Source organism: Fusarium phalaenopsidis (assembly GCF_050370095.1).
Source record: "Fusarium phalaenopsidis strain FUZ10S chromosome Unknown contig_32286, whole genome shotgun sequence".
NCBI lineage: Eukaryota > Fungi > Ascomycota > Sordariomycetes > Hypocreales > Nectriaceae > Fusarium > Fusarium phalaenopsidis.
Window position 1 is genome coordinate 1,096,059 of NW_028145413.1, and position 22,746 is coordinate 1,118,804.

Consider the following 22,746-nt stretch of genomic DNA (forward strand, 5'->3'; position numbering starts at 1 on the left):
TTAGCCTGACCACTCCGTGACTGGCTGTAGTTGTACCCAGTCCCCCTTTTCAAGGCTCCGGGGGCGGTGCTAAAGATATCTCTGACATCTTCTTCTATAGATTGAAGAGAAGGCCTTGCGGTGTCTGCATTGCGGTGGTCCATTCCTGGGCTTGAGAAGCTGACCCCGTTGTCGACCAACCTCTGGAGGAGAGCTTCCACTCGCTCGAGTCTGTCTTCAAGACCGTTACTTTTGTTTTGGTCTAATCGCTCTGCTCCTGTGGTGACGTGATCCTGAGGTTGGCCAGAGTCTTCCTCGTATTCTTGAGTTACACATGGTGTCTCCCGTTGCTGACAGCCAACGCACGCTTCACTTGTGGGGGAAGTGAAGTGACACCGGGTCTTTCTCCGCTTGCCTGTAGTATGGATTGTCAGTAAACAATCTATGACAAGATATATGCACATAATCCTACATTCCCAGCAACTAGTGGTGCCTTTTCGAATCTTCCTTCGCTTCGGCAGTGGCTGCTGGTCCTCGATGGGTCGAGGTCTCCTGGCTGGACGTGAAGATTGGCCTGTCATGTTTCTATAGAGAACGTAGATACAATGGAACGTGGATAAATTGCGCTGAATTATGAATCAGCGTGAATTGAAGAGGGATCTTTCACGACGTGTAGATGGAGAACACAAGATCGTTTGGGGAGACGCGACGGCGTGACGTGGGGTTCTTGAGGTCAACGCGCAGTCACGTGGAGGTCAAAGGATGTAACGAGCACTAACACCAGGCCAGGTTTGGTGAATCAATTTATTTTGGACAATTTTTGAAATGGATAGAGTATCTTAGGTCTGCATAAGAGCCGTTTCTTCACTATGGATGGCGACTACGTGACCGTGAATGGCCTCAATCTACCGGTTGCTCAAGGAGCTCCCTCTCCAACAGGGAGATTGACACCATTCACATCCATTGAAGCCTCGCTCAAAAGCCATACAATGACCCTAGCAACATCTTCAGGCTCCAGCATCTTCGTATTGACCCCCCACTTTTGAAGTTGCTGCTCCGTCTCCTCCTTGGACATGTGGCCAAAGAACTCCTTTGTCATGGCCGTGTAAGTGTTGCCTTGAAGGTTAGCTTCTGCCTTGAACGTGATGAGTAATGCTTGATAACTTACCTGGCGAGACAGTGTTGACGCGGATGCCAAAAGAGTAGACGTCTTTAGCTACGCATGATGTGAAGTGAGCACAGGCAGCCTTGGAAACCCCGTACGCAAACGCACTTGGCCCACGGAGCAGTGAGGCAAGGCTAGAGACATTTACAATAGCCGGATGGTTCTCTCTGGGGGCGTTGACCATGGTCGCGACCTGCGCCCGAGTGCAGTACATGACGCCCTGGAGGTTGACACCAAGAACCCGAGCCCAAACCTCGTTCGTCTCTGCAAGAATGGCCGGCTGCTTCTCAGTGAAGGCTGGCTGTGACAGACCCGCGACGTTGGCAGCGCCATGCAGAACTCCGGACTCTGCGATGATGCTGGCAACCCAATCGTCCACCTGCTTTGGGTCCGACACGTCAACCTTGTGGGTGTGGACCTTGGTGAGAGGGTTGATGCGCTTAACCTCCTCCTTAATCTGACCAAAGTTTCCGTCATTCCAGTCAGCGATCCAGATGGCGCCCGCTCCGTGCTGAGCGAGAAGGCGGACGGTTGCCGCTCCCATGCCTGAGGCGCCGCCGGTGACACTAAAGACGCGTGAGCCCAAGCTGAACAGGGAAGCAGACATTGTGTAGTGTGGTGGTTTAAAAGCGAGATGTAGAAGTGCTTCTTAGAAAGGCGAAAATATCTGGAAACTGAAGAGATTTAAGGTTGGTCGTATTGTAATAGATGAGGATGATGGGGTATTGTGGATTGTACAGTTGCCAGTCCACGTATTTGTACCCGTCTTGATTTTACTCATTGACATGATGACTGACACTCTGAGAGTAAGTCGCATTCCTTCCATCTGCCGATAACCAAATTGACGGGTTTGGAATTGCCGAATAGGCTCCTCCGCCTTCCTCCGTCCCTCCTCCGTTCCTCCGCCGGCGCTCCGCCGGCGCTCCGCCGACTTGCCACCGGTTGGGCAGAAGGCGAGTCAACGAACGACGGCTGTTCCCTTGTACTCTCAGGGGAAATTCTACATTGCTTTAGAGTCAGGTGTGGTTTAGGATAGGCAAGACTCTAGTTGGTGAAAGAGGGCACTGTTGTGACAGGGGCACCTGGGCTACGGAGCAATAGGCCAAGCGTTCAGCAGATGCCTGTTTCCTGCGCGACTATAAAGACCTTCACAAGCCCTTTCTACTCTAAAAACTATCAGACAAAACTCAAAGACTATTCTTCCACCATGACTTCCTTTCAAGTCCCCGTCTTCGATACCTCCCGCTTCCCTCTCCCCGTCCGCGCCTTTATCGGCGGCGAGTTTGTGGACAGCACCAGCGATGAGAAACATACCCTTATTTCTTCAGTCAATGACCAAGTCCTAACGAACGGTTCGAATGACTTAAATTGGACGGTATGTGGGTAAGCTGACATCTATCAGAACTTCAGTGGTCAAACGCTCGAGACGTTGATCTCGCTGTCGAATCCTCTCGGAAAGGCCTTGCCCTTTGGCAAGCCATGAGCAATGTAAGCTACTATTCTACATCATGAAACAGTTGGCGAGTTTTTCTCATGCACCCAAAATACAGGACGCTCGTCGTGATGCCCTCATCAAGTACGGCAATCTCATCCGACAGAAACGAGAGCAGCTTCACTGGCTAGAGGCAGTGCTCACCGGAAAGGATGCTGGGTTTTGTGGCTTTGAGATTAACGCCGCCGCCGACCTATTCATCTGCAAGATGCCTCCAAGTCACCGAGTGGTTCAATGTTGACAAATTCCCCAGACTATGGCAACATGATCGACAAGTTTGAGAGCGAGGTTATGGCTGCGGATGAAGATTCCATCAGAGTATGTTATTATACCTTGCTACTTCATGAAATTTCATGGAATATCTAATTCGCTGCAGTACACTCTCCGCCAACCATGGGGAATCTGCGCAGGCATTTGTCCCTTCAACGGAGTCATTGTTACTCTCACAATGAAAGCAGCACCTGCACTCGCCTGTGGAAACTCCATCATCATTAAGACGAGCGAAACAAACCCCTTCTCGACCCTCTTCATGACATCTCTCGCCATCGAGGCTGGTATCCCTCCTGGCGCCCTGAACTGCCTGGTTGGCGGTGCAGAAGCCGGCAACGCCCTCTCCTCGCACATGGATATCCGCAAGATCAGCTTCACGGGAAGTATCGGTGTGGGTAAGCTCATCCAAATTGCTGCGGCAAAGTCAAACCTGAAGAGCGTCACCCTGGAGCTTGGGGGCAAGTCTCCCATTATTGTGTTTCCAGACGCCAATTTGGAGGCAGCACTGCCGGCTGCGACCTTGTTTCTCTTGATGAACGGCCAGGGATGCGCTCTTCCAACCAGGCTATATGTACATGAGTCTATCGCTGAAGAGTTCATTGGAAAGGTGAAGGGCATGGTTGAAGATCATGCGAAAACTCTAGGTAGTGATCCTACGGCGGCGAGCACCTACTCCTCGCCCCTGTACCATCACCGCCAGAAAGACGTCGTTCTTTCGTACATCGAGTCTGGAAAAGCAGAAGCAAAACTCATCGCCGGTGGAAATGCCGTTGGGGGACAAGGTTGTTACGTTGAGCCGACAATCTTTGTCGATCCAGCACCCGGTGCTCGAGTTCTCAGGGAAGAAATCTTTGGACCCGTCCTTGTCGTTGTCAGGTTTTCCACCGATGATGAGGTTTTGAAACTGGCAAACGACACCGAGTACGGACTCGCGGCTTCGATCTGGACGGCTGACATGAAACGAGCATTGCGGTTTGCTCATAAGCTTGAGGCTGGCAGTGTCAGTGTGAACGGAGCTGGTGGTTATCACCCAAGTGTTCCTATGGGCGGATGGAAGCGTAAGTCTAGTTTTTCTCTTGAGAGTTTTAATGCTGATTTTTCTCTAGAGAGCGGCCAAGGTCTTGAGAATGGCAAAGAAGCTATGCTTGACTGGACTCAGTTGAAGTCTGTTGCGTTGAGGGGATAATTCACCCTAGGCTTGCCTGGGTTAACTGGAGCAAATTGTCACCTACTGTCAATCAAGATCGATCTGCGAGCCCCGATCTCCTCACGGGGTCATTCTTGATATCCACAGCGTGACTCATGTGCCGTCCTGCCGTCTTTTCGCCTCTATTTACGGAAAAGCGGCTACAGTTTTGGGGGCCTAAATTGAGGGCCGGCGCTTACGCCCCGAACCGCCCGCGACGCCATCACAAGCGAGGCATGGGTTTTTCTGACAGCTCTGATTAGAGTGCATGGAGCGTAGTGCAATGTTCAAGTCAGAGAGGCCTGAGTTTTGTAAATATCAAGGCTGTATAGAACATGACTTATCTTTACGAGAAGGAAATACCCTCACGACATATGGAGATAACTAGTAACTCCTTGCAGCAGGCTTTGCCTTGCAAGGCGTGATGGATTCGTAGCCTGCATGTCTGGTCACAGAGACAGGGGTCGGTAACTCGCAGGATTCAAGCCCCATGCAGCAAAAGAAGGGAAGATTGACGTGGTTGGGACAATTCCCGGCACGTAAAAGGCAATCCGGCCGGTTGCTCAGCCAAGATAAGTTGCATGCACCGGTCACTCAAAACCCGTCGGGTTTCGAACCCGGCATATATATCGCGTCGCCCATCACAGTCACACCTGAGGGTTTCTACCGCGAAGACAGCCCGACCAAAATGCCTCGCCCTGCACTACATGCTGGCCGTTTAGGCCTCTCGTTTGTAGTTCTCATCATCCTTTGTTTTCACGTCACCCCCGCAACTGCGCTCACCCGGTCGTTTGCACAATATGAGCACTTTTTCCCAGCCTGGGACTACATCATCAAAGAGCAACTCAAATACGACTGCTTACCAGAGATAACCAACTACCGGAACCGATCTCTGACAAGCCCCCAGACCGGATACCAGGTCATCGACTGCATCCTCAGGACAACGCCCGAGTTTCGCAAGGCTGAGCTCGCCGCCTCCACTGTCATTCTCGGTCTTGCTCCAGCGGTGCTGCAGCTTCTGAGCGCGTCTTATGTCGACACTGCTGCCTTGGCCTTTCGCCGCCCTGCACTTGCGCTGCTGCTTGCCATGTCTAGCTCCGGAGTTCGTCCTCTATCAGCAACGGAATATGAAGACTTTATCGTCAAGATGGGAACAGACCCTTTCCGAACAAATTTTGGAAACCCTCACTCATTCTGGGCACCTCGGGCTGTATCTGCAGTCGAGTACTTTATAGCCTGTGCCTCTGTAGCAAACAATGCCTACCTGGCCTACCAACTCAGCGTCTGGGCCGTCTGCACCTTTGCCCCAGCAAACGACTTTCTGCCTGCCATATGGACTGCTGCTTCGCTCGCTATCCACCTCGTTGGATATCTCGTCGCGAGATTGCGCATCAAAGTGGAGGGAAAAGATGACATTAGCCTCCGCAGCAGCGAATGGAGGTGGCTCTGGAACGAACTCACACCCACGCCTTGGCAGAGCAGATTGGAAGTCAAGAGTGACACAAAGGAAACTGGATGGTTCTTGGTATTGATCTCAATGCTATATGTGGGAACGGCCCTGCAGGCATTCTACGGAACCATTATTCTATCAAGTTTGGTTTTCCTCAGCGTTAGAGACTCGGCTATTGTGGTGCTCCGGTTACTGGCGAGTGCTCTCTTTGCTAGAGGTATCTTGATTTATGAGTTGGCGGGCTTTAGGACGGATAGAGAGGGACACGGTCCATCTGAGAAGTCGGAGTATACCATGGTAGAGATGCGAGCTCTAGCGCGTTCTGTGTAAAGGGATATAATTCACGAGTGCTTACTGATTTTGACGAGCAAACCGATTATTATATAACAAAACCTTTGATAAAATGGGACCAAACTTTCAGATCTAGATTTCACTATTCAGACCTTCAAGGAGAAAGACTCCAAGTCTCAATACTAACCTAGACGCTTTTACCATGTGACCCGTGCAAGCATCCCATGTATCAGTTCAACATATTGAATATCGAACTACTTTTCTTTTATAATTCAGAAAGCAAATCTCGAAATAACGCCAGGCTCTATCAAGGTTGTGAATAATAGGAATCTGCAGGCCAGGATGGCCTTGTCAACCATCGGCAATGACACCTTTCCAAGGTGAATAGTAACCCACACTCGCTCCCCACTATAAATATTTGCCTCAAGAAGTGGAAATGGAAAAAAAAGTATGTGCCATGCGAGTCAGCGAGATTCTTTACATGTTTATGGTTTGACAGCTGCGAAATGGAGCAACTCACGCTTGCCCTCCGTCGCTGGAATTGCTTAACAAGCTGGTTTTTCTCCAGTCGTGATCAGTAGCCCCTGTGGCCTAATGGCTAAGGCGTCTGACTTCTACTGAGATCATCAGAAGATTGCGAGTTCGATCCTCGCCAGGGGTTAACTTTTTGCGTAATTCTCCACTGCGCTTTTCTTTTTACACTTTGACGTACCTAGCTAGACGTTGTAATACCATTCACAATCATGGCCTTTCTGAAAGCACAATTCGGAGGACGATATCAACAAACACGTGTTGGCAGCATTTAATAATGCCGTCCATGCAACGGCGTGCGTTCCTCAAACCTTGTCCAATATAACCTCTCTCTCTGCATCCCTCAAGAGTCATACTAACTCAACCAACCCTACCCAAGTTTGTTCAACTATAAACTTGGTCTCTGATCCCATTTGATTGCCAGACACCCAACACCTCACTACTGTCCTCTTTATTATTGCCTGCAATGATGACAAGAAGCCATCAGCCACAACAGCAAAATACACAGTCATTAATACATAACGGTATCAAAACCCAATACCGTACTACTGTCCGCTTCACACGGCAATCTAACCTGATCAACTCTAATCTTTGTAGCGATGAGCTCCTCTACCACCCGATATTTCTGGAACTCCCTGCCCCCCGAGATTCGTCTATTGATCCTACGATGCATTGCCCTCAACTTCGAAAGCAAAGAAACCGTCAGAGCGTCTTCCCTGGCCACTGTGTCCCGAGAGTGGCAATCCTTCTTCGAGGGGGAAGCCTTTCGACGCATAGCTCTTGCTTCTCCAGACCTGCCCGCATTTTCTAAAGTAGTTCGAGGGAAGAATGCCATCAGGCTAAGCTACATAAGGAATCTGTACCTGCGCATTAGGCTTGCTGAATACACCAAGCGCATCTACGATAAGCCTGAGAGCGCAACAAACATCAAAGAGTAACTCACGTTTCATCTCCTAGACTTGCAAGCGGCGCTGCTGACACTTGGACAAATAGGAATAACCGTACCTTTACGTCCGACATGACAGTTCTGCTCAACTCGCTGTCGTCGTGGGAAGGGACTCGTGGAGGTCTCACGCTAGAGATCAACGCGCATTCGCCCAGCGACCAGATATTCCACCGCTCCGAGGGGGAACTCCACGACGACTACCCAATACGATTTAAAGAGGACCTCAAGGACTTGCGATCTTTTTTGGAATATCTCCGGGACAAAAGGGCAGCGCGTGTAACATCTATCGCCGTACCACGCAGTGTTAGGCGTGGTGCGGCCCGGCGACTCCGAGGGACACCGCTTGAGCTTCTCCCCCAAAGACAGAAAAGGGGCACAGGTTCGACAAATAATCTCCCACGTGTCCCGATAGTAAAGGGACTCGTTCTACGCCGATCATTTTTCAGAGGGATTGCCCCCTAGTCGATTGCCACACTCTTCCGCGAAAGCTTCGTGGCCTTGGAGTCGTTTTATTTGCACAAATGGATAGGGCAGACGGTGAAAAACGAACTTGAATTGTTTGACGGTACGTCATGGCTGGGATATTTTTCTTTTCTGGTTGAGAAAAGAAGACAGCGGGAGGCTAACATCTGAAGCCAGATCTACAAACTTGCCTGATGCCCGCACTTCCCCCTACCGTCAAGCGCTTTTCCTTCGACCAGAGCTCGACGTGGGACTCATGCAGGTACGCGCCCGCTCCCAAGAAATTCCAGGGTCTAGCGCGGCTTATGGCAACATCATGCCATCGCTTTACCGAGTTCTCTCCTCCTTTAATGTTCGATTGCTTGAAGTTCCTACGTCAACTTGCTCACGGCGAGAAGAATAAAGAGTCGAAGCTGCAGCACCTCACCCTCAGGACATATCGTCTTCGCCCTCGCGGAAGACAAAATCTTGTGGCAGATTTCCTGGTCATTGCTGCTCGGGCAGCAATGAAGCTACCTCGGATCCGGATTCTAGAGATATGGAATTCCGGTCATGGATTCGGCTTTCTGTTCCGTTATACTCAAGACAGACACCGAGCCACAATTACCTGGCGCGTAATTGGAAGCCAGTTTATTTTGATGCCCAAGGTAGTTAGGGCGTGGACTGGAGTTGTCTCGAGACGACCACTTGCTATCGAGAGGATCCCATTCACTGAAGCTGACGGAAATGGGACGGGTTTCAACCACATCTCTATTCATCGCCATTTAGCCCTTCGGAGATTGGCTTTCGACCCAATCACTGAGGCACAGATTGCAGTCGGTATAGCTCTATGAAGGCACTTACCTGCATCGCTCTGTATTAGTGTGAGAGCCACAGCGTGGCTATAGCATGTGGTGTAATGGAGCGATATTTAAGCCAGAAATGGATATTTGTTGAACTGAAATCCATGTTCACCTCGACTTAGCATTCTTAGCCCGCCCAAATTCGTCTGCCTCTCCGCGGTGGGCGGGAGTAGCTCTTCGGGGTGGCACCCGAGAGGCCAAAGACGAAGCGTTCTTGACTATCGTCCATACTGTTATAGATCGGAGCGCGCTGGGATAGCTCAAGCCATACTTTCGGGGTCCAAGACCTAGGGGCCGCCAGTAATGCCCAGAGAACATCGTGGGCAGTAGACCGAAGGACCATGAGGAAAAAATAAGACTCCAGCATAAATATTAGAGTATCCTTCTCTAAACATAGTTAATAAAATAAACAAAATAAATAAGATAAGATCTAAAGTATTATTATTATTATTATAATACATTTTATATAATTTTCTTATTATTTTAGGAAATTATTTATTAAATCTTAGATGAGTTAGTTAATACTCTCTGCCGCTCTGGCGTCTCGTTCATTTGTTGACAGGCGTGCCTGTAGTCTTCAGGTGATGAAATTTCCCAGGCCAGATTCAGCCCAACTTAGGATCCAATATTTACAACCCTCCCGGCTCCATCTTGGTATCCAACAGGTGCCCGACCGCAACCTGGCGCTTAAGCCTGTGCACCTGCAGGAAGCCTTACTCGGTTGCATGAGGCTGTGCAGCCGAGAGCCTGAAATGACCCTCCTCCCCCAAAGATTGCTCATTTTCAACCTCTCCATGTCAAACTGACTCGAATTTGTTACCAGAATCTTCAGATTGCTTGTGGCGCCCGCTTCACTCACTCAGCAAACATGCGCCTCCTCAACACGCAAAACGTCGTGGTGGAGACATTTGGCGATGACCAAATCCCATCGTACGCTATTCTGTCTCACACCTGGGAGGCAGAGGAGGTGACTTTCCAGGACATGGAGCTTGGAAAGGCAACAAGCAAAAAGGGCTGGGCAAAGGTCAAGGACAGCTGCTCTATGGCCCGCAAGAACGGATTCGACTATGTCTGGCTAGACACCTGCTGCATCGACAAGACCAGCAGTGCCGAGTTGTCCGAGGCCATCAACTCGATGTATCGTTGGTACCAGGAGGCCGCTGTGTGCTATGCCTTTCTCGCAGATGTTTCTGACCTATCTGGGCTCTCTAGCAGCAAGTGGTTCACCAGAGGATGGACCCTGCAAGAGCTGATTGCCCCGTCGTCAATGATTTTCTTCAGTCAGACATGGGAAGAGTTAGGCACCAAAGCAACCCTTGATCAAGTCATATCGGAACGGACCAGAATACCTAAGGCCATTCTCTCGGGGGACCAAGACCTAGAGACGGCCAGCGTTGCCCAGAGAATGTCGTGGGCATCAGATCGAAGAACCACAAGGAGAGAAGACCTTGCCTACTGCCTGATGGGAATCTTCAGCATCAACATGCCACTATTATACGGAGAGGGAGAAAGGGCCTTTATCAGGCTCCAGGAGGAAATCATGAGGGCATTAGATGACCACAGCCTGTTCGCATGGAAGTACCCCAACGCCCGTGGCGGGCTGCTCGCAGTCAGCCCAGCCGCCTTCAAAGCCTCTGGCAACATCATTCCCTGGAACCCCTTTATGCCGTACAACAGTCCCTTCACCTTGACCAACAAGGGTGTTCACCTGGACCTTCCCTTCATCGGTTTGGGAGATCGAGGCATAGGACTTGCCGTCTTATCCTGTACCGAGGTTGGAGATCCCGACAAGCTGGTCGCGATTTATCTGCGTGACACGTTTCTGACGATGGAGCATTTCGAGAGGTGCAAGTGCGAGAAGTTTGAGCTTGTCAGCCCGAGTAAATCTAGGCCTGCTCAATATCCTACCAGAAGCTTGTGCATCGGGTTGCGAGGTCCAAGTCAAAGACCTAAAGTGGGTTCAGACGGCAGGGCTCAAGATGATCGATGGCGGCCATCTGACGAAAGGCTGCATGGCGAAAGGAGCGATAAAGACACCGAACCGGAGCAGGATGAGCAAAGGCAGCTCTCGCTTGCGGCTGCCCGGGGCCGTGAAGCTGAAGTAAAGCGGCTCCTTGCTCTCCCCAACGTCCGGGCGGATTGGAAAGATGAGTGGGGGCACACCCCATTAGTCCTCGCGGCTGAGGCTGGACACGAGGACATCGTCAGACTGCTACTAGATCGACGCGATGTCGAAATCAACTTTGGAGGCCACCTATCGCCGATTGTCTGTGCTACAGAAAGAGGCCACGAGGGAGTTGTGTGGCAGCTTCTAGCTCGGGCAGATACCATCTCGACCCCCAGTGATCTTGTGTCGATAGCTGCAAGCTATGGTCACAAGGCCCTGTTCGGCCAGCTCATGGCTAGGAAAGATATCCGAGAGCACCTAACGGCTGACATTTATGCGTCATTGCTCGCCAATGCCGCCGAGAACGGGCATGAATCCATTGTTCGACTACTCCTCAACTCAGGAAAGGTTCATCCGGGTCAGGAGGACTACTTGGGCAACACAGCTCTTTGGTGGGCAGCCGTGAACGGGCATGAGGCCGTTGTCAAGATGTTGCTCGAAACCGGCTGGGTTGATGCTCGCTGTAAGGGCAACGACCGGTCGACTGCTCTCTGGCATGCCGCCTCGAAAGGATACGAAGGGGTTGCTAGGTTGCTGCTCCAACAAGGTACCGATCTAGAATCACCAGGGAGCGACGGCTGCTCGCTCCTGCGTGTAGCATCTTCCAAGGGATATGCTCCCATCGTGAAAGACCTGCTGGCCCATGGGGCGGAAACAAATTCGAGGAGTCTCTACGAGCGCACAGCACTCATGGAGGCCGTGATTAATGGTCATGAGGTCATAGTGAAGACGCTTCTCGAGAGCGGCGCCGCTGTCCATACGAGGGTCCGCATCGAAGCTAGGTCTCCTACCTATCGTTCGGCCCTAGACTATGCCTGCGAGACTGGTCATGAGGGTGTTTTCAAGTTGCTCCTCGATCGTGGCGCGCCCGTTTATGAGTTTAAACTCGCTGCTAAGCATGGTCATACTGATATTCTCAAGCTGCTGCTTGAGAGGAGTCCCCCCAGCACATCAAGAGACGTTTATATCCGCGCTGCTCTACATGACGCTGTCGAGAACAGGTATTCCGATATTGCCAGGCTGCTGTTGGGAGCGGTAGAGGATAAGCAAGCGGCCCTCCGACCATTCCACCTCGTTGTGGCGGTCATCAACAGGGACCAAGCCATGGTAAAATTACTACTGGAAAACGGTGCAGACGTAAACTCTAGATGGAACGGGGGGCTGCTCTTTGGATTTGCTGCTAAGCAAGGTTGCGACGAGATCGTCAAGGCGATGTTGCCAGAACCGTGCGAACAAGACTGGGAGACTCATCTCGAAATAAGGATCAAGGGCATTGGACTAGGCTATAGCGTCGGCAGAGAGGAATCGGATTTTCCAGAGGAACAATCGCGCTTGAGGCGAGCCCACTACTACACCCTATGTCCACTATGGTGTGCCGCTGTCAATGGGCAAGAGGAGATGGTTCAGCTCCTGTTGGAGCATGGTGCCGACCCCAACAGCGCGGTACATGACTGGGAAGAGAGTAGTAGGACAGCGCTCTGCGATGCTGCTCGGCTCAACCACGAAGGCGTCGTGCGCCTGTTGCTCTCAAAGGGCGCCTCCCCAAACTTCGGCGGCCGCGGCTTCTCGCCCCTGATCCAGGCTTCACTCCATGCCAACCACTCCAGCGTTACCGTGGCCCAGCTGCTCCTCGAGAGCGGTGCAGACGTTGAGGTCAAGTCCTACGATGATGAAACGCCCCTAATGTGTGCCGCCAAGTCGGGCAGTGTGGCCCTGGTCCAGCTTTTGTTGATGCATGGGGCTAATCGCGAGACCCAGAACCGCAGGGGCGAAACTGCAATGTCTTACGCCTCTACTCATGCTGTTACAACTTTTATTTGGTGAAGTCATCTTGCTGTTTAATATCTACCTCTCCGAGTTGGCTCTGAGGATGATCACTCTCTTGAGGGGTTTCGGTTGTTGTTTGCGGCTACTTGAGTTTGAATATGGAGATGGTCAGAGACCTCTTCAAAGAGGCTCGATCCCGCCACATGCTATGAATAGACTCTGGGTGCAAGATGGGCTTTTGGTAGTTTGTATCTTGGTTATCTGAATAGATTGTCACTTCCTGTCAATACGGGGTCGCAGTAGTGTTCACTTGATGCCAACTGAGTAGGGACATCGCCCTATTTGGTTCTTCCAATCCTTGTGTGACCCAGCGTGAATAGTAATAATACCTGCAAGCAGTTTGACCTAGTGGGCAAACCGGAAATCCTTGCGTTTGCTTCCAGCATCCGTCGTAGTCTCGAGGTAGTGAATTTGTTCCTACACATGGGTTAATCCTCCATAGACAGATGGGCTGTGCTGGACCATTACTTACGTCCTTGCTCAGCGCATTCCACACTTGGTCTCTCTGCTTGTTGCGCCAGATATAGTAGCCCTTAGCAATCAGATAGATGACAATGTTGGCAGCGCAAATAGCCGTAAGTTGTTTGTTACCACGGCGGTCTAGACAGTCAGTTAAGTGGCCAACAATAAGTTGATGCTACTAGAAACTCACAATGGGGTCTATCGTCGGCTCGGTAGATGTTTGCGTGAATGATTCCTCCAACTTGGACAAACATGCTTTGAAAGATATTAGCATCAGAAACGTTGGAACAGCTGATCGAATCTCCTTACTTGTATAAAGCAGCAGAAACAGTTCTTGTTCGGACAGTGTTGGAGTTTCGGCTACACCAACCGACCTGAATAGCATGTGCTGTCCCCGAGTTAGATTAGAGAATTGCTTTGAAATTCCTGATACTCACTTGACGGATACGATAGCAACACAGTCAGGACTGCAAACTTGGCCCATGAGCCAACAGAGTCTGGCAAGGTCAAGAGGGCGATCAGGGTGGGAAGAACCCAGATTTGTGCGAAAACACCCATCAGCGATCTTTCGTTCCAGATCTCGGAAAAGTATGTCAAGACCAGCATCTACACAACCACATTAGCATGGCGCTCCCAAGTAAGGTACTAACAGAGAGATTCTTACAGTAATGGCACCCAGAACCTGAGTCGGAATAGTGAGCAGATTCGAATCAAAAGTCGAAAAGCCGATGTTCCGAAGAGTCAAAGTCAGATACGCATCCGGAGGTCCGGTGGGAATCAGGAACGTGAGGCCAATGATGTACATCGGCCACAAGTCATAGTCGCACAGAGACTTCCAGAGCAGCTTAAAGTCCACGGCCTGTCGGTTATGCATGTCGCCCTTGGAGGGGTCATCCCTGAGGATGCGGTTGACCATGATGACCTCCTCACGCTCGTCGAACCATCCTTTCTTGTTCCACCAGGACTTGGTTTGAGTTGGGGAGGCGACCATGGTGAACCATGACCAGATGCCGACTGTCAAGGTGAGGATGCCTTCAAGAAGGAAAAGCCATCTCCAGCCCTCTTGGCCATGAAGACCACGGAGGCGCAGAAGTCCAAAGGCCAAGATTGGGGCAACGATGTCGGTAACTCGCAGACTTGTCCAAAATAAGGCCAGACGGAAGGGCAGCTCTGTGCCTTTGAAGAAGTACGACTAGAAAACCACCATTAGAGTCAAGTCTGTTGAGCTCTTGAGCCGGGTTCAGCATACCAAGTAAAGGATCACATCAGGGATGAAGCCTCCTTGAAGCAGACCTAGGAGTACACGGCAAACCAAGAAACTGGTTCTACCACTCAGCCAAAACTGAGAAGCGGCAACAATGCTCCAGAGACACATGATTGTAGGAATCTAAGAAAATGTTAGGCACATCGTGAATAAAAGCTTGGTGTTCCATCATACCCATCGATCAGGGCCTAGCTTCTTGCTAATAAGTTGAGAAGGCAGTTCGGCGCACAAGAACGAAAGTCTGAATACAGTGTTGCCCAAGTTGAAATCTGATTTTGGTCAGTCAAACAAGCTTCGCATCAGTTGACCCAAGACAGCCTTACCATTGGTGCTCAAGCCGAGATCATCGAGAAAGTTGTCCGTGTTGGCCTGGCTGAGGTTTCCTCTATCCAGGTCCAAAGCAAAGAATGCAACACAGGCCCAAGCCGTAATCTTCCAATCAAGTTTGTTGATCAGAGGCTGCATAGTGTTAGTCTGAGAGTAGTCATGTCAAACTTGTTACCTACAAGCTCCTCTGCCCAAGTCCATCTCGCAGACGGATCAAATCGATGCAAGTTCTCGTACTTTTCGGTCGGTTGAAAGTACTTGGCAAGCGCGGGATCATCATAAACAGACGGTTGGGTGGCAATCTCTTCCAACTGAGGATGAAACTTCTTGCCTCGGAAGAGAGTCGTGATGGGGAGAACAGGAGGCTCAGTCTTTTGAAGCTCCTGCTGCTCAAGAATCCGTGCTCTCGCAGCCTGGATATCCTCTTCGGACTGCGAATTGTCGGCTGCATTGTCATAAGCCACAACGGTCTCGGGCTTGCCCGACGAAGAATCGTCACTTTTCTCAGTGATGGCCATTTTCGACTATGTTTTTTTTGAGAAAATGTTGAAATCTGGCGTGGTAGGAATCGATCGACAGGGCAGCGGACGAGAGATTAAATAACGGTTCCAAGTTCCAACAAGCCGGTAACGGGTCTCGGCCGACGAGCCTTGCTATTGTTCCGACGAGACGAGGATCAGATTACGACAGGATGGGCTTGATCTCGCCATAGCTCACCAAAGATGCTGGAACAGCCCAACTCAGCCCGAGACGGAGTGCAAGGTTGACGGGAGACGAGTACCGGGACTGAGAAGGCCAAGGATAACGCAATCATTGGGACTTCAGGTCACATTCTGGGAACAAGACGGGCAGCTCGTATTATGCGATGCATGGCGATATGACGGGATGAGGCCTTGGACTGGACTCTGCCTCGAGCTGTATGGTTATGCTACCCATGTTTGGAAATCTTTCCGTAACTATGGTCTTGGCGAAGCCATGTCGAGATAACCGCGTCGTTGCCACTCGGTTGCCAAGCATGCGCAATCAGAGACCAAGTTATTGGTCCAGCTGCCATGAGACAGTTCTCAAGCAACCACATTCCGAGGAGATGGCCACTCCTCATCGCACAGGGGTAGTGTGAAGCCGGGGTGACTACCGAAGCTCCCCGGGTGGGGGCACAAGCTCTAAAGAACGCCATGAATCAAGCTTAATCCTACTCCATGTGCAATGTTGAGCTCTAATCTGGGCCACAGGCATTAAGGGAATAGCACTTTTCAAGCGTCGTGGAAAGGAGCGAGTCTGCCTCACACGAAATCGCTTAGAGTGCACACCGTTGAGAACTTAAACGTTCTGAGGAACATCCATGGCTATGATTGTAGCCGAAGTATTTCTCGATTTGTCTCCTCACTTGTATTGTATCCCAATGTAACGATAAGGTTGTATTGCGAATAGAACCCCGGGGATTGGCTCAATCTCGTTGCCCAAGTGTGGGTTTGGATGGCGCAACACCATTTTAGTATGACCTCTTATTCCAACCCCCTCGATACCTTAGGTCAGCCACAATTCGCAACTTAACATTGTTGCAAACAAAAAGGGTACACAATAACAAGTTCTCTTTTGCCAACTTAGTGGTATCGCGAGGTTTAGCTGCCACCGGAATTCAAGTAAAGACTGGCAGAGGTCACTCCAAAGTCGAGGTACTCAAGACGATGGCGCAACGGATCGACATCTCGACGTGCGTTTCATGACATCTTGCGATATTGCCAAGACACCAATCACTGAACGGGGCTATTTACCGAACCCATGGGGTAGCTTCGGATAAGTATGCTCCCAAATCAATTCGGCGAATCTTGTGATATCCTTGACGGCGTGGGGGTTATCAGAGCTCAAGGTTCCAACCTTTGCACCATATAGACTAAGCATGATTAAACGCTAACAGGTGTCATGTTAGAAGATAGCAGAGAGCTTTAAGCTTGGCACATGCAAGAGGGCCTGCTTCTGTAAACTGACCCCGCGATGTTGCCATCAACGCTCCATGTGGCATCCGCCAACAGACCGGTTTCCGGCCGGTCGGTACCTTCGGGCTCGGCCCCGGTGGCGAGCAGAATCAGTCGTACATATTCCCGACAGTCCGATCCAGTGAGAAGACATTGCTCTGGAATCCTAGAGGGAAGGAGTATTCGCTTAAGGGTGGTATGCTTGGCCGAGTCACGGGAGACGCCAGAACTACCGCGGCTGTCCATGGGTATCTAGGATGAAAATGAGACGAATTACTTAACTAAAATAGACCTGGTAAGTGGACGACGGTTTCATGCCAAGTTCTTTTCTGAATTGACTTGATTTATCAGCTGTCGCTCTGCAAGCTAGTCTCCCTTCAAGTCTACAGTCTCTCTAATGCAACTTGAAAAAGGATTGGCCGATATCCTGATACTTTCAATGATCACATTAGCTGTACAGGTGTACAACGGTCAAGCAAACACATTGCTATGCGTTTTAACCGAGGTGGTCCATGGTGTACCTGGGACTCGAAGTGATATGTGGCCAACATGGCGCAAGATGAGGTGATGCATCTTCAAAGGAGGGTGGCACACAACCATAACTTGCTGGATTCAATCGCGACCTCAGCTTGTTCTTTTTGACAGAATCTAGTCTCGTGTTTAGGAAGTAACTAATGCATATTGGATGGCTCATGGTAACGCACTACACCTCCTGACGCAAACCGAGAGACCTCGCACCTCATCTTCCGCGTGTGATGCTGACGAATCAATACTGCGCGGGGTCCTAAGACGTATTCTTGATGGTGCTGATAGATAGGAATACTGCTTTTCGGCTAGGTATAAAGATACGGAGTTTATCCCCTTCTTGAGGAGATGCAAACCACAGCACCTCAGCAGTGACCCCAAACACTTTGAAAACGCAGTGATAATAAGCCCATACCTTGATAAACAAACAATTTCATAAGAACAATGTCTCCTCCCGCTGCCGAAATCGATGTTCAAACAACTGCCCCGGCAGTCCAGCCGGTCACCAAGACCATTGTTGGCACCAAGAGCAGCAGCGCCTCGCGTCTGGACGGTCCTCTCACCTACTCCGGCAGCCTCGACTCTGAAGAGCAGTTTGATGTCACTGCCGTAATCGGTCGAGAATTTCCTAAGCTGCAGCTTAGTGAGATTCTCAAGGATGACACCAAGCTCAGAGACCTGGCTGTGCTTGGTACGTTTCGTTCCACGTCCCTTATCGCCAACGAGCAACAGGGGTGCGCTAACAGAAGTGCAGTTTCTCAGCGAGGTGTTGTTTTCTTCCGCAACCAGGAAATCAACATTGAAGATCAGAAGTATCTTGGTCAGAGACTCGGCGAACTGACAGGAAAGCCAGAGACCTCCAAGGTGAGACCTGCTTGAACATGCTCCTGAAGACGAGACTCACTAGCAGGTAGCTCCATCGACATGCCCTCTCCAACAGCAAGCGTGGTATCGCTGTCGATGAAAATGGCAAGCTTGACGACGAGGTTTCGGTTATCTCATCCGAACAGAACCGAAAATTCTACAAGGATCGCTTCTCCTCCCTGTCGAGAAGCCTGGCTGGAGAAGGCTGGCATGCAGAGTAAGTGGCACATCGTGTAGGAGTTACCAGATTCAAGCCCTAACAGTAGCATATAGCATCACATTCGAGAACATTCCTTCCGACTACGCTATCCTGAAGATTATCCAGCCCCCGGAAGACGTTGGGGGCGATACTCTGTGGGCCAGTGGCTACGAGCTGTACGACCGCCTGTCGCCGCCCATTCAGAAGCTGGCTGAGAGCCTCACGGCGACGCATCACCAGCCCAACTTTGTGCGCGTCAAGAATGAATTTGGCCAGGAATTGATCGATGATAACCGTGGCTCTCCTGAGAATACGGGCCTCGACTTCAAGGCTGAACAGTACGTGCTGAGCTAGATTATTAGGTGAATCGGGCTGAGTCACTGACGCATATAGTCCTGTGATCCGAACGAACCCTGTTACCGGATGGAAGAGTTTGTTCGCCGCCGGTCATCAGCTTACAGCTGGGCATATCAACGGCGTGACCGAGACGGAGAGTGAGATTCTCAAGAACTACTGTAAGTCAAAACCAAGCCCAACTCTCTCTCGTGCCGTCCGCCTGCTCACCGCCAAGTCCGTCAACTCATCACGGAGAACCACGATCTCCAAGTCCGATTCCGCTGGGGCAAGAATGACCTGGCCATCTGGGACAAGTAAGTAAACCCTAGCATGATTTCGGCCGTCGTCGAGTTGGGAAACTAATCGGGGGTGCCACACAGCCGTTCTGTGTTCCACACTGCTACCAAGTAAGTCCAATTTTCCGATCATATTGAGACACAGCATGCTGATTAAGGACACAAGTGACTACATCGGGAAGCGCCAAGGAAACCGTGTCGTGTCGCTTGGAGAGAGGCCGTACTTTGACCCAGCTTCAAAGTCACGAAGGGAGGCACTTGGGGTTGCCCAGTGAACTGTCAGCCAGAGACATGGTTCGTTCCTCCAGAATAAACATTTTCATTTAAACTTGGAATGTATATCCTTTTCGAAGCAGTTTCGTTAAATCGGCCATGGGTGTCGAGGAGTTGCAATCGTGTGCCAGCCTTATCTTGTACCTTGAGTGAGATGCTATTCCAAAAATCCGCGCCTCGACAAAAGGAGCTGCACCGTGTCACACCTCCAGGTCACACAGATGACATGGCAAAGGATGAGCCCCTGAATGTCCAAGTCAACAATGTTTCGTTTGGTCCTCTTGCTGGCCGCGAAAATTCCACGACGTTGGGATGATCAGGGGGTTAAGCCAGGAGTGGCTTAGTGACCCCCGCTTGCCCCATCTGTGCAACGCGCTTTCCTTCGAGATCTCGTTTGATTGTGCATCGTTAGGGCAACCGCATTCTCATCACGTTACAGCGATGCGTGCGTCGTACAGTGCAGCTAACATAGATTGGAGCAGAGATCCAATGTGAGATGTCAGGAAGCTAAGCAGCAATGGATACAGCTGTTTTCAATGGGAAGATGGACCACCACAACATCCGTACCCATCTATTCATGATTGGCTAGGTCAGGTAGCTAGAGGTCTCTTTAGTAGTGCTCGTGTTGTGTGTGTGCGCTCAGAGGCAGGTGCCTCGGCCCAAATACCAGCTCGAGTCAAGCCCACAACATCAAGAGAGCTATGGCGGGGAACAGTCCACGTTGATATCGGACAATGCTTACAGAATGATGCAGCATCTTTGTATCTCCTGAACAGGGCTTGTGTTGCCTGAAGAAGTGCTTGTGCAACTGCCAACTTGGACGGCATGGCTCGTCTCACAACGAAATAGACAAGACAAGGCAAGACCCTTGCTCAACTGACGTCGTCCTCGTCCGACTTGGATGAGATGCATATGACGATAGAACAAACTGGACCAACGAGCAATTCTCAGTTAATATATCTGAGCCTCCTCCTTCGGGTAGAGACAGGTCCTCCCACCGCCAGCATGACTGAGATTGCCAATGATTGACCAGGAGCTGGTCGGGTGATCGCACAGTGTCGACCTAGACAGGAGGCTCGTCCTCCATAGTGGAGGCATGGATGCGCTGCAAGGGACGAGCTGCAGCGGGAGGGCCAACGATTTATGCCCTACAAGCGAGGGCCTCGGTCGAGCTGAGAGTGGGCAGCGGCGAATTTTGCACTGGGCCAGGCCCAAGCTCCTCCACTCTGGAAGCTGCCTGGGTCAGGTACATCAACCACAAGAGGGCCCGCACCTGCAGAAAACCTCGACTCGACAAGCGCGTCAAGACATTCTCTCTTCTCCCGCACCGCACGCACATCACAACGAATCTTTTCAATATCCTCCATCGCCCTTTCTTGCGCATCCCTCGCAAGATACTCACAGGTAGGCGCTCTCTATTTCTCTGCTCGTCGTGTCAAAAAGTCCACCTTTCCGCCTGCGCCATTGCCCTCCATCTCATCCTCTTCACATCCATCATTGCGGCCCTGGCCCTCGAATACTCGAGCAGCTGGAGAAGTTTGCTGGAAATCTCTGCACCCCGCCCCCGCCTGCCTTTTTCAGCTTCCGCGGCGTTCTCAGAGTGGGCACAATACTGGGCTCCTGTCAGGAGAGACTCAACCGTTATCGAAACGCTCTCTACATCCAGTCTCACCGTTGCTGCACCGTCATTCCCACGAGACGTACGCATTGCGAGTCGGCTGCATACCTCAAGTGCGCCTTCTGAACTCTTTCTCATCAAGATTGCGGGCGGTCTGCTTGTTCTCTGGCTCCCCCAGAAAAGCCCCTCCCCCTCTTCCGTCACCACTCACCAACCCCTCGCCAATCTTTTGCCTCTATCGGATCTCGGGGGCTGCTGACCGCACTAGCTCAAGCCATCCTCTTGACGCTGAAAAGCAATTTCAACAAGCAGCTGGCTTCCGTTGCTAACTTGAACTCTCAGAAAACCTCCTCACACTACACTTCTCAACTCATCAAAATGGATTACCAGCAGCCTCGTGGTGCCTGCTACTCTTGTGAGTGCCATAGCCCTTCTGACAGCCATTTACACAACTTCCCTCGCGACTGAGTCGTCCCTCGGCGCCCCTCACACCTTGCGACAGGCCGTCACCCATGATTTCGCATTGAGCGCTTCGGGTGTCTGGCGACTTGCTCGCTCTGGCGTGAGAGGTGCCATGATACCTCTCCGTGCCCATTGACATTTCTCTGATCGGTCCTGTGCCATGTCATGGCCGCTGTGCCGGCTTGGCGAGGGCTCATTGACCTCTTGAGATACGGGTCAAAGCGCCGACTTCACTCTCCCTCACCGTTCATGCCAGAGACGTTCTAGAACATATGCTAACTACAACACAGGCGGCTCTACTGGCCACCAGGTATGACTTGTGGTTTCGCGTCATTGCAATCTGCTCACTGTTTCATTTAGGCCCGTGACTGCCCTACCAAGGGACCTGCTAAGTGGTAAGAAGCCATCACCTATCCCATATCTGTTTCTCCTGCTAACTGACATTTCTTAGCTACAACTGCGGTGGTAAGATGGAGTGAACCTTGAGTCTGGAACATCGAGAACTAACTTGTTTTGTGAATAGGCGAGGGCCACATGAGTATGCATCCTGTCGCTATTCAGCCAGACTCGAACTAACCCATGACACTAGGCCGTGACTGCTCTGAGCCCATGAAGGACAACAAGTCCTGCTACAAGTGCGGCCAGCCCGGCCACATCTCCCGCGACTGCCCCATGAGCGGTGGCAGCGGACAGGCCACTGAGTGCTACAAGGCAGGTCTTTATCATTATCGCCTGCGTTTCTCCACTAATCAGACCGTAGTGTGGTGAGCTCGGCCACATTGCCCGCAACTGCACCAAGGCCTCCTTCGGCAACTCCTATGGTGGCAGCGGTGGCTTCGGCGGTGGTGCCGGCAAGACCTGCTACTCTTGCGGTGGTTACGGCCACATGTCTCGTATGCTCACCCTCTCCAAGCACGCGGATTCTAGCTAACCAAGGTGTAGGTGAGTGCGTCAACGGCATGAAGTGCTACAACTGTGGCGAGTCTGGTCACTACTCCCGCGACTGCCCCAAGGAGTCCGCTGGTGGCGAGAAGATCTGCTACAAGTGCCAGCAGGCTGGTCACGTCCAGGCCCAGTGCCCCAACAACTAAAATGGCGACTCGTGTCCTCCCGGATTCACGATGGGAGAAGGTTGACGTGGCGACTCCTTGATACCCACGGACGATTTTATTTTCTTTGTTCATTCTCAGCATTTTGACAAAAGTTCATCTTCTCGCATGACGTTAATGATCATCACGGCAAAAATGGCGGCTTTACGGAAAACAACCATTACGCAAATCTCGATAAGGCTGGCGGTACCCGGCCTCGATTGGAACATGTCAGCATTGGATTTCGTCCCATAATGAACGACTTCAACCACGCAGACGACTCGACTTTGAGGAGAGAGACGGATGGTGACGGGTGATGAGTGACGAGATCAAAAACATGGCGGCTTGCGAGCGAGGGCCCGGCGTCTCCGACGCTGTGGCTACTTGCCGCTGGTGGAGAGCCCAAGCTGAGAGCGCAGGGTGTGCTCCTTTGGTAGTCAGGACGAGA

General features: G+C 51.2%; 7 protein-coding genes and 1 non-coding gene across 8 annotated transcripts; 6 read left to right on the forward strand and 2 right to left on the reverse strand.

Annotated features, from left to right (window-relative positions):
- Positions 1 to 895: 895 nt before the first annotated feature.
- LRP88_02671 (SDR family NAD(P)-dependent oxidoreductase) lies at positions 896 to 1,751 on the reverse strand (the record flags this gene model as incomplete). Its single annotated transcript, XM_083239313.1, has 2 exons — positions 896 to 1,095; positions 1,148 to 1,751. 2 exons carry the CDS (start codon positions 1,749 to 1,751, stop codon positions 896 to 898), a joined length of 804 nt encoding a protein of 267 aa, XP_083104443.1.
- Positions 1,752 to 2,351: 600 nt separating this feature from the next.
- LRP88_02672 (aldehyde dehydrogenase family protein) lies at positions 2,352 to 4,092 on the forward strand (the record flags this gene model as incomplete). Its single annotated transcript, XM_083239314.1, has 6 exons — positions 2,352 to 2,496; positions 2,547 to 2,632; positions 2,695 to 2,800; positions 2,890 to 2,954; positions 3,013 to 3,964; positions 4,013 to 4,092. The coding sequence occupies 6 exons, from the start codon at positions 2,352 to 2,354 to the stop codon at positions 4,090 to 4,092; spliced, it is 1,434 nt and encodes a 477-aa protein (XP_083104444.1).
- Positions 4,093 to 4,780: 688 nt separating this feature from the next.
- On the forward strand, positions 4,781 to 5,872 carry LRP88_02673 (uncharacterized protein; the record flags this gene model as incomplete). Its single annotated transcript, XM_083239315.1, has 2 exons — positions 4,781 to 4,844; positions 4,911 to 5,872. The coding sequence occupies 2 exons, from the start codon at positions 4,781 to 4,783 to the stop codon at positions 5,870 to 5,872; spliced, it is 1,026 nt and encodes a 341-aa protein (XP_083104445.1).
- A 541-nt stretch (positions 5,873 to 6,413) lies between these two features.
- LRP88_02674 lies at positions 6,414 to 6,494 on the forward strand. Its single transcript has one exon. It is a non-coding gene; the product is annotated as a tRNA-Arg (tRNA).
- A 2,988-nt stretch (positions 6,495 to 9,482) lies between these two features.
- Positions 9,483 to 12,605, forward strand: LRP88_02675 (uncharacterized protein; the record flags this gene model as incomplete). The annotated part of the gene is made up of 1 exon (XM_083239316.1): positions 9,483 to 12,605. The coding sequence occupies one exon, from the start codon at positions 9,483 to 9,485 to the stop codon at positions 12,603 to 12,605; it is 3,123 nt and encodes a 1,040-aa protein (XP_083104446.1).
- A 348-nt stretch (positions 12,606 to 12,953) lies between these two features.
- Positions 12,954 to 15,179, reverse strand: LRP88_02676 (uncharacterized protein; the record flags this gene model as incomplete). Its single annotated transcript, XM_083239317.1, has 10 exons — positions 12,954 to 13,025; positions 13,081 to 13,208; positions 13,261 to 13,325; positions 13,380 to 13,458; positions 13,508 to 13,676; positions 13,735 to 14,262; positions 14,320 to 14,457; positions 14,509 to 14,603; positions 14,658 to 14,793; positions 14,841 to 15,179. 10 exons carry the CDS (start codon positions 15,177 to 15,179, stop codon positions 12,954 to 12,956), a joined length of 1,749 nt encoding a protein of 582 aa, XP_083104447.1.
- Positions 15,180 to 17,606: 2,427 nt separating this feature from the next.
- LRP88_02677 (TauD/TfdA dioxygenase family protein) lies at positions 17,607 to 19,132 on the forward strand (the record flags this gene model as incomplete). The annotated part of the gene is made up of 8 exons (XM_083239318.1): positions 17,607 to 17,853; positions 17,917 to 18,026; positions 18,077 to 18,243; positions 18,300 to 18,563; positions 18,619 to 18,740; positions 18,797 to 18,875; positions 18,942 to 18,968; positions 19,024 to 19,132. 8 exons carry the CDS (start codon positions 17,607 to 17,609, stop codon positions 19,130 to 19,132), a joined length of 1,125 nt encoding a protein of 374 aa, XP_083104448.1.
- A 1,994-nt stretch (positions 19,133 to 21,126) lies between these two features.
- Positions 21,127 to 22,301, forward strand: LRP88_02678 (uncharacterized protein; the record flags this gene model as incomplete). The annotated part of the gene is made up of 8 exons (XM_083239319.1): positions 21,127 to 21,163; positions 21,501 to 21,520; positions 21,571 to 21,605; positions 21,662 to 21,675; positions 21,734 to 21,748; positions 21,800 to 21,974; positions 22,039 to 22,103; positions 22,153 to 22,301. 8 exons carry the CDS (start codon positions 21,127 to 21,129, stop codon positions 22,299 to 22,301), a joined length of 510 nt encoding a protein of 169 aa, XP_083104449.1.
- Positions 22,302 to 22,746: the final 445 nt, after the last annotated feature.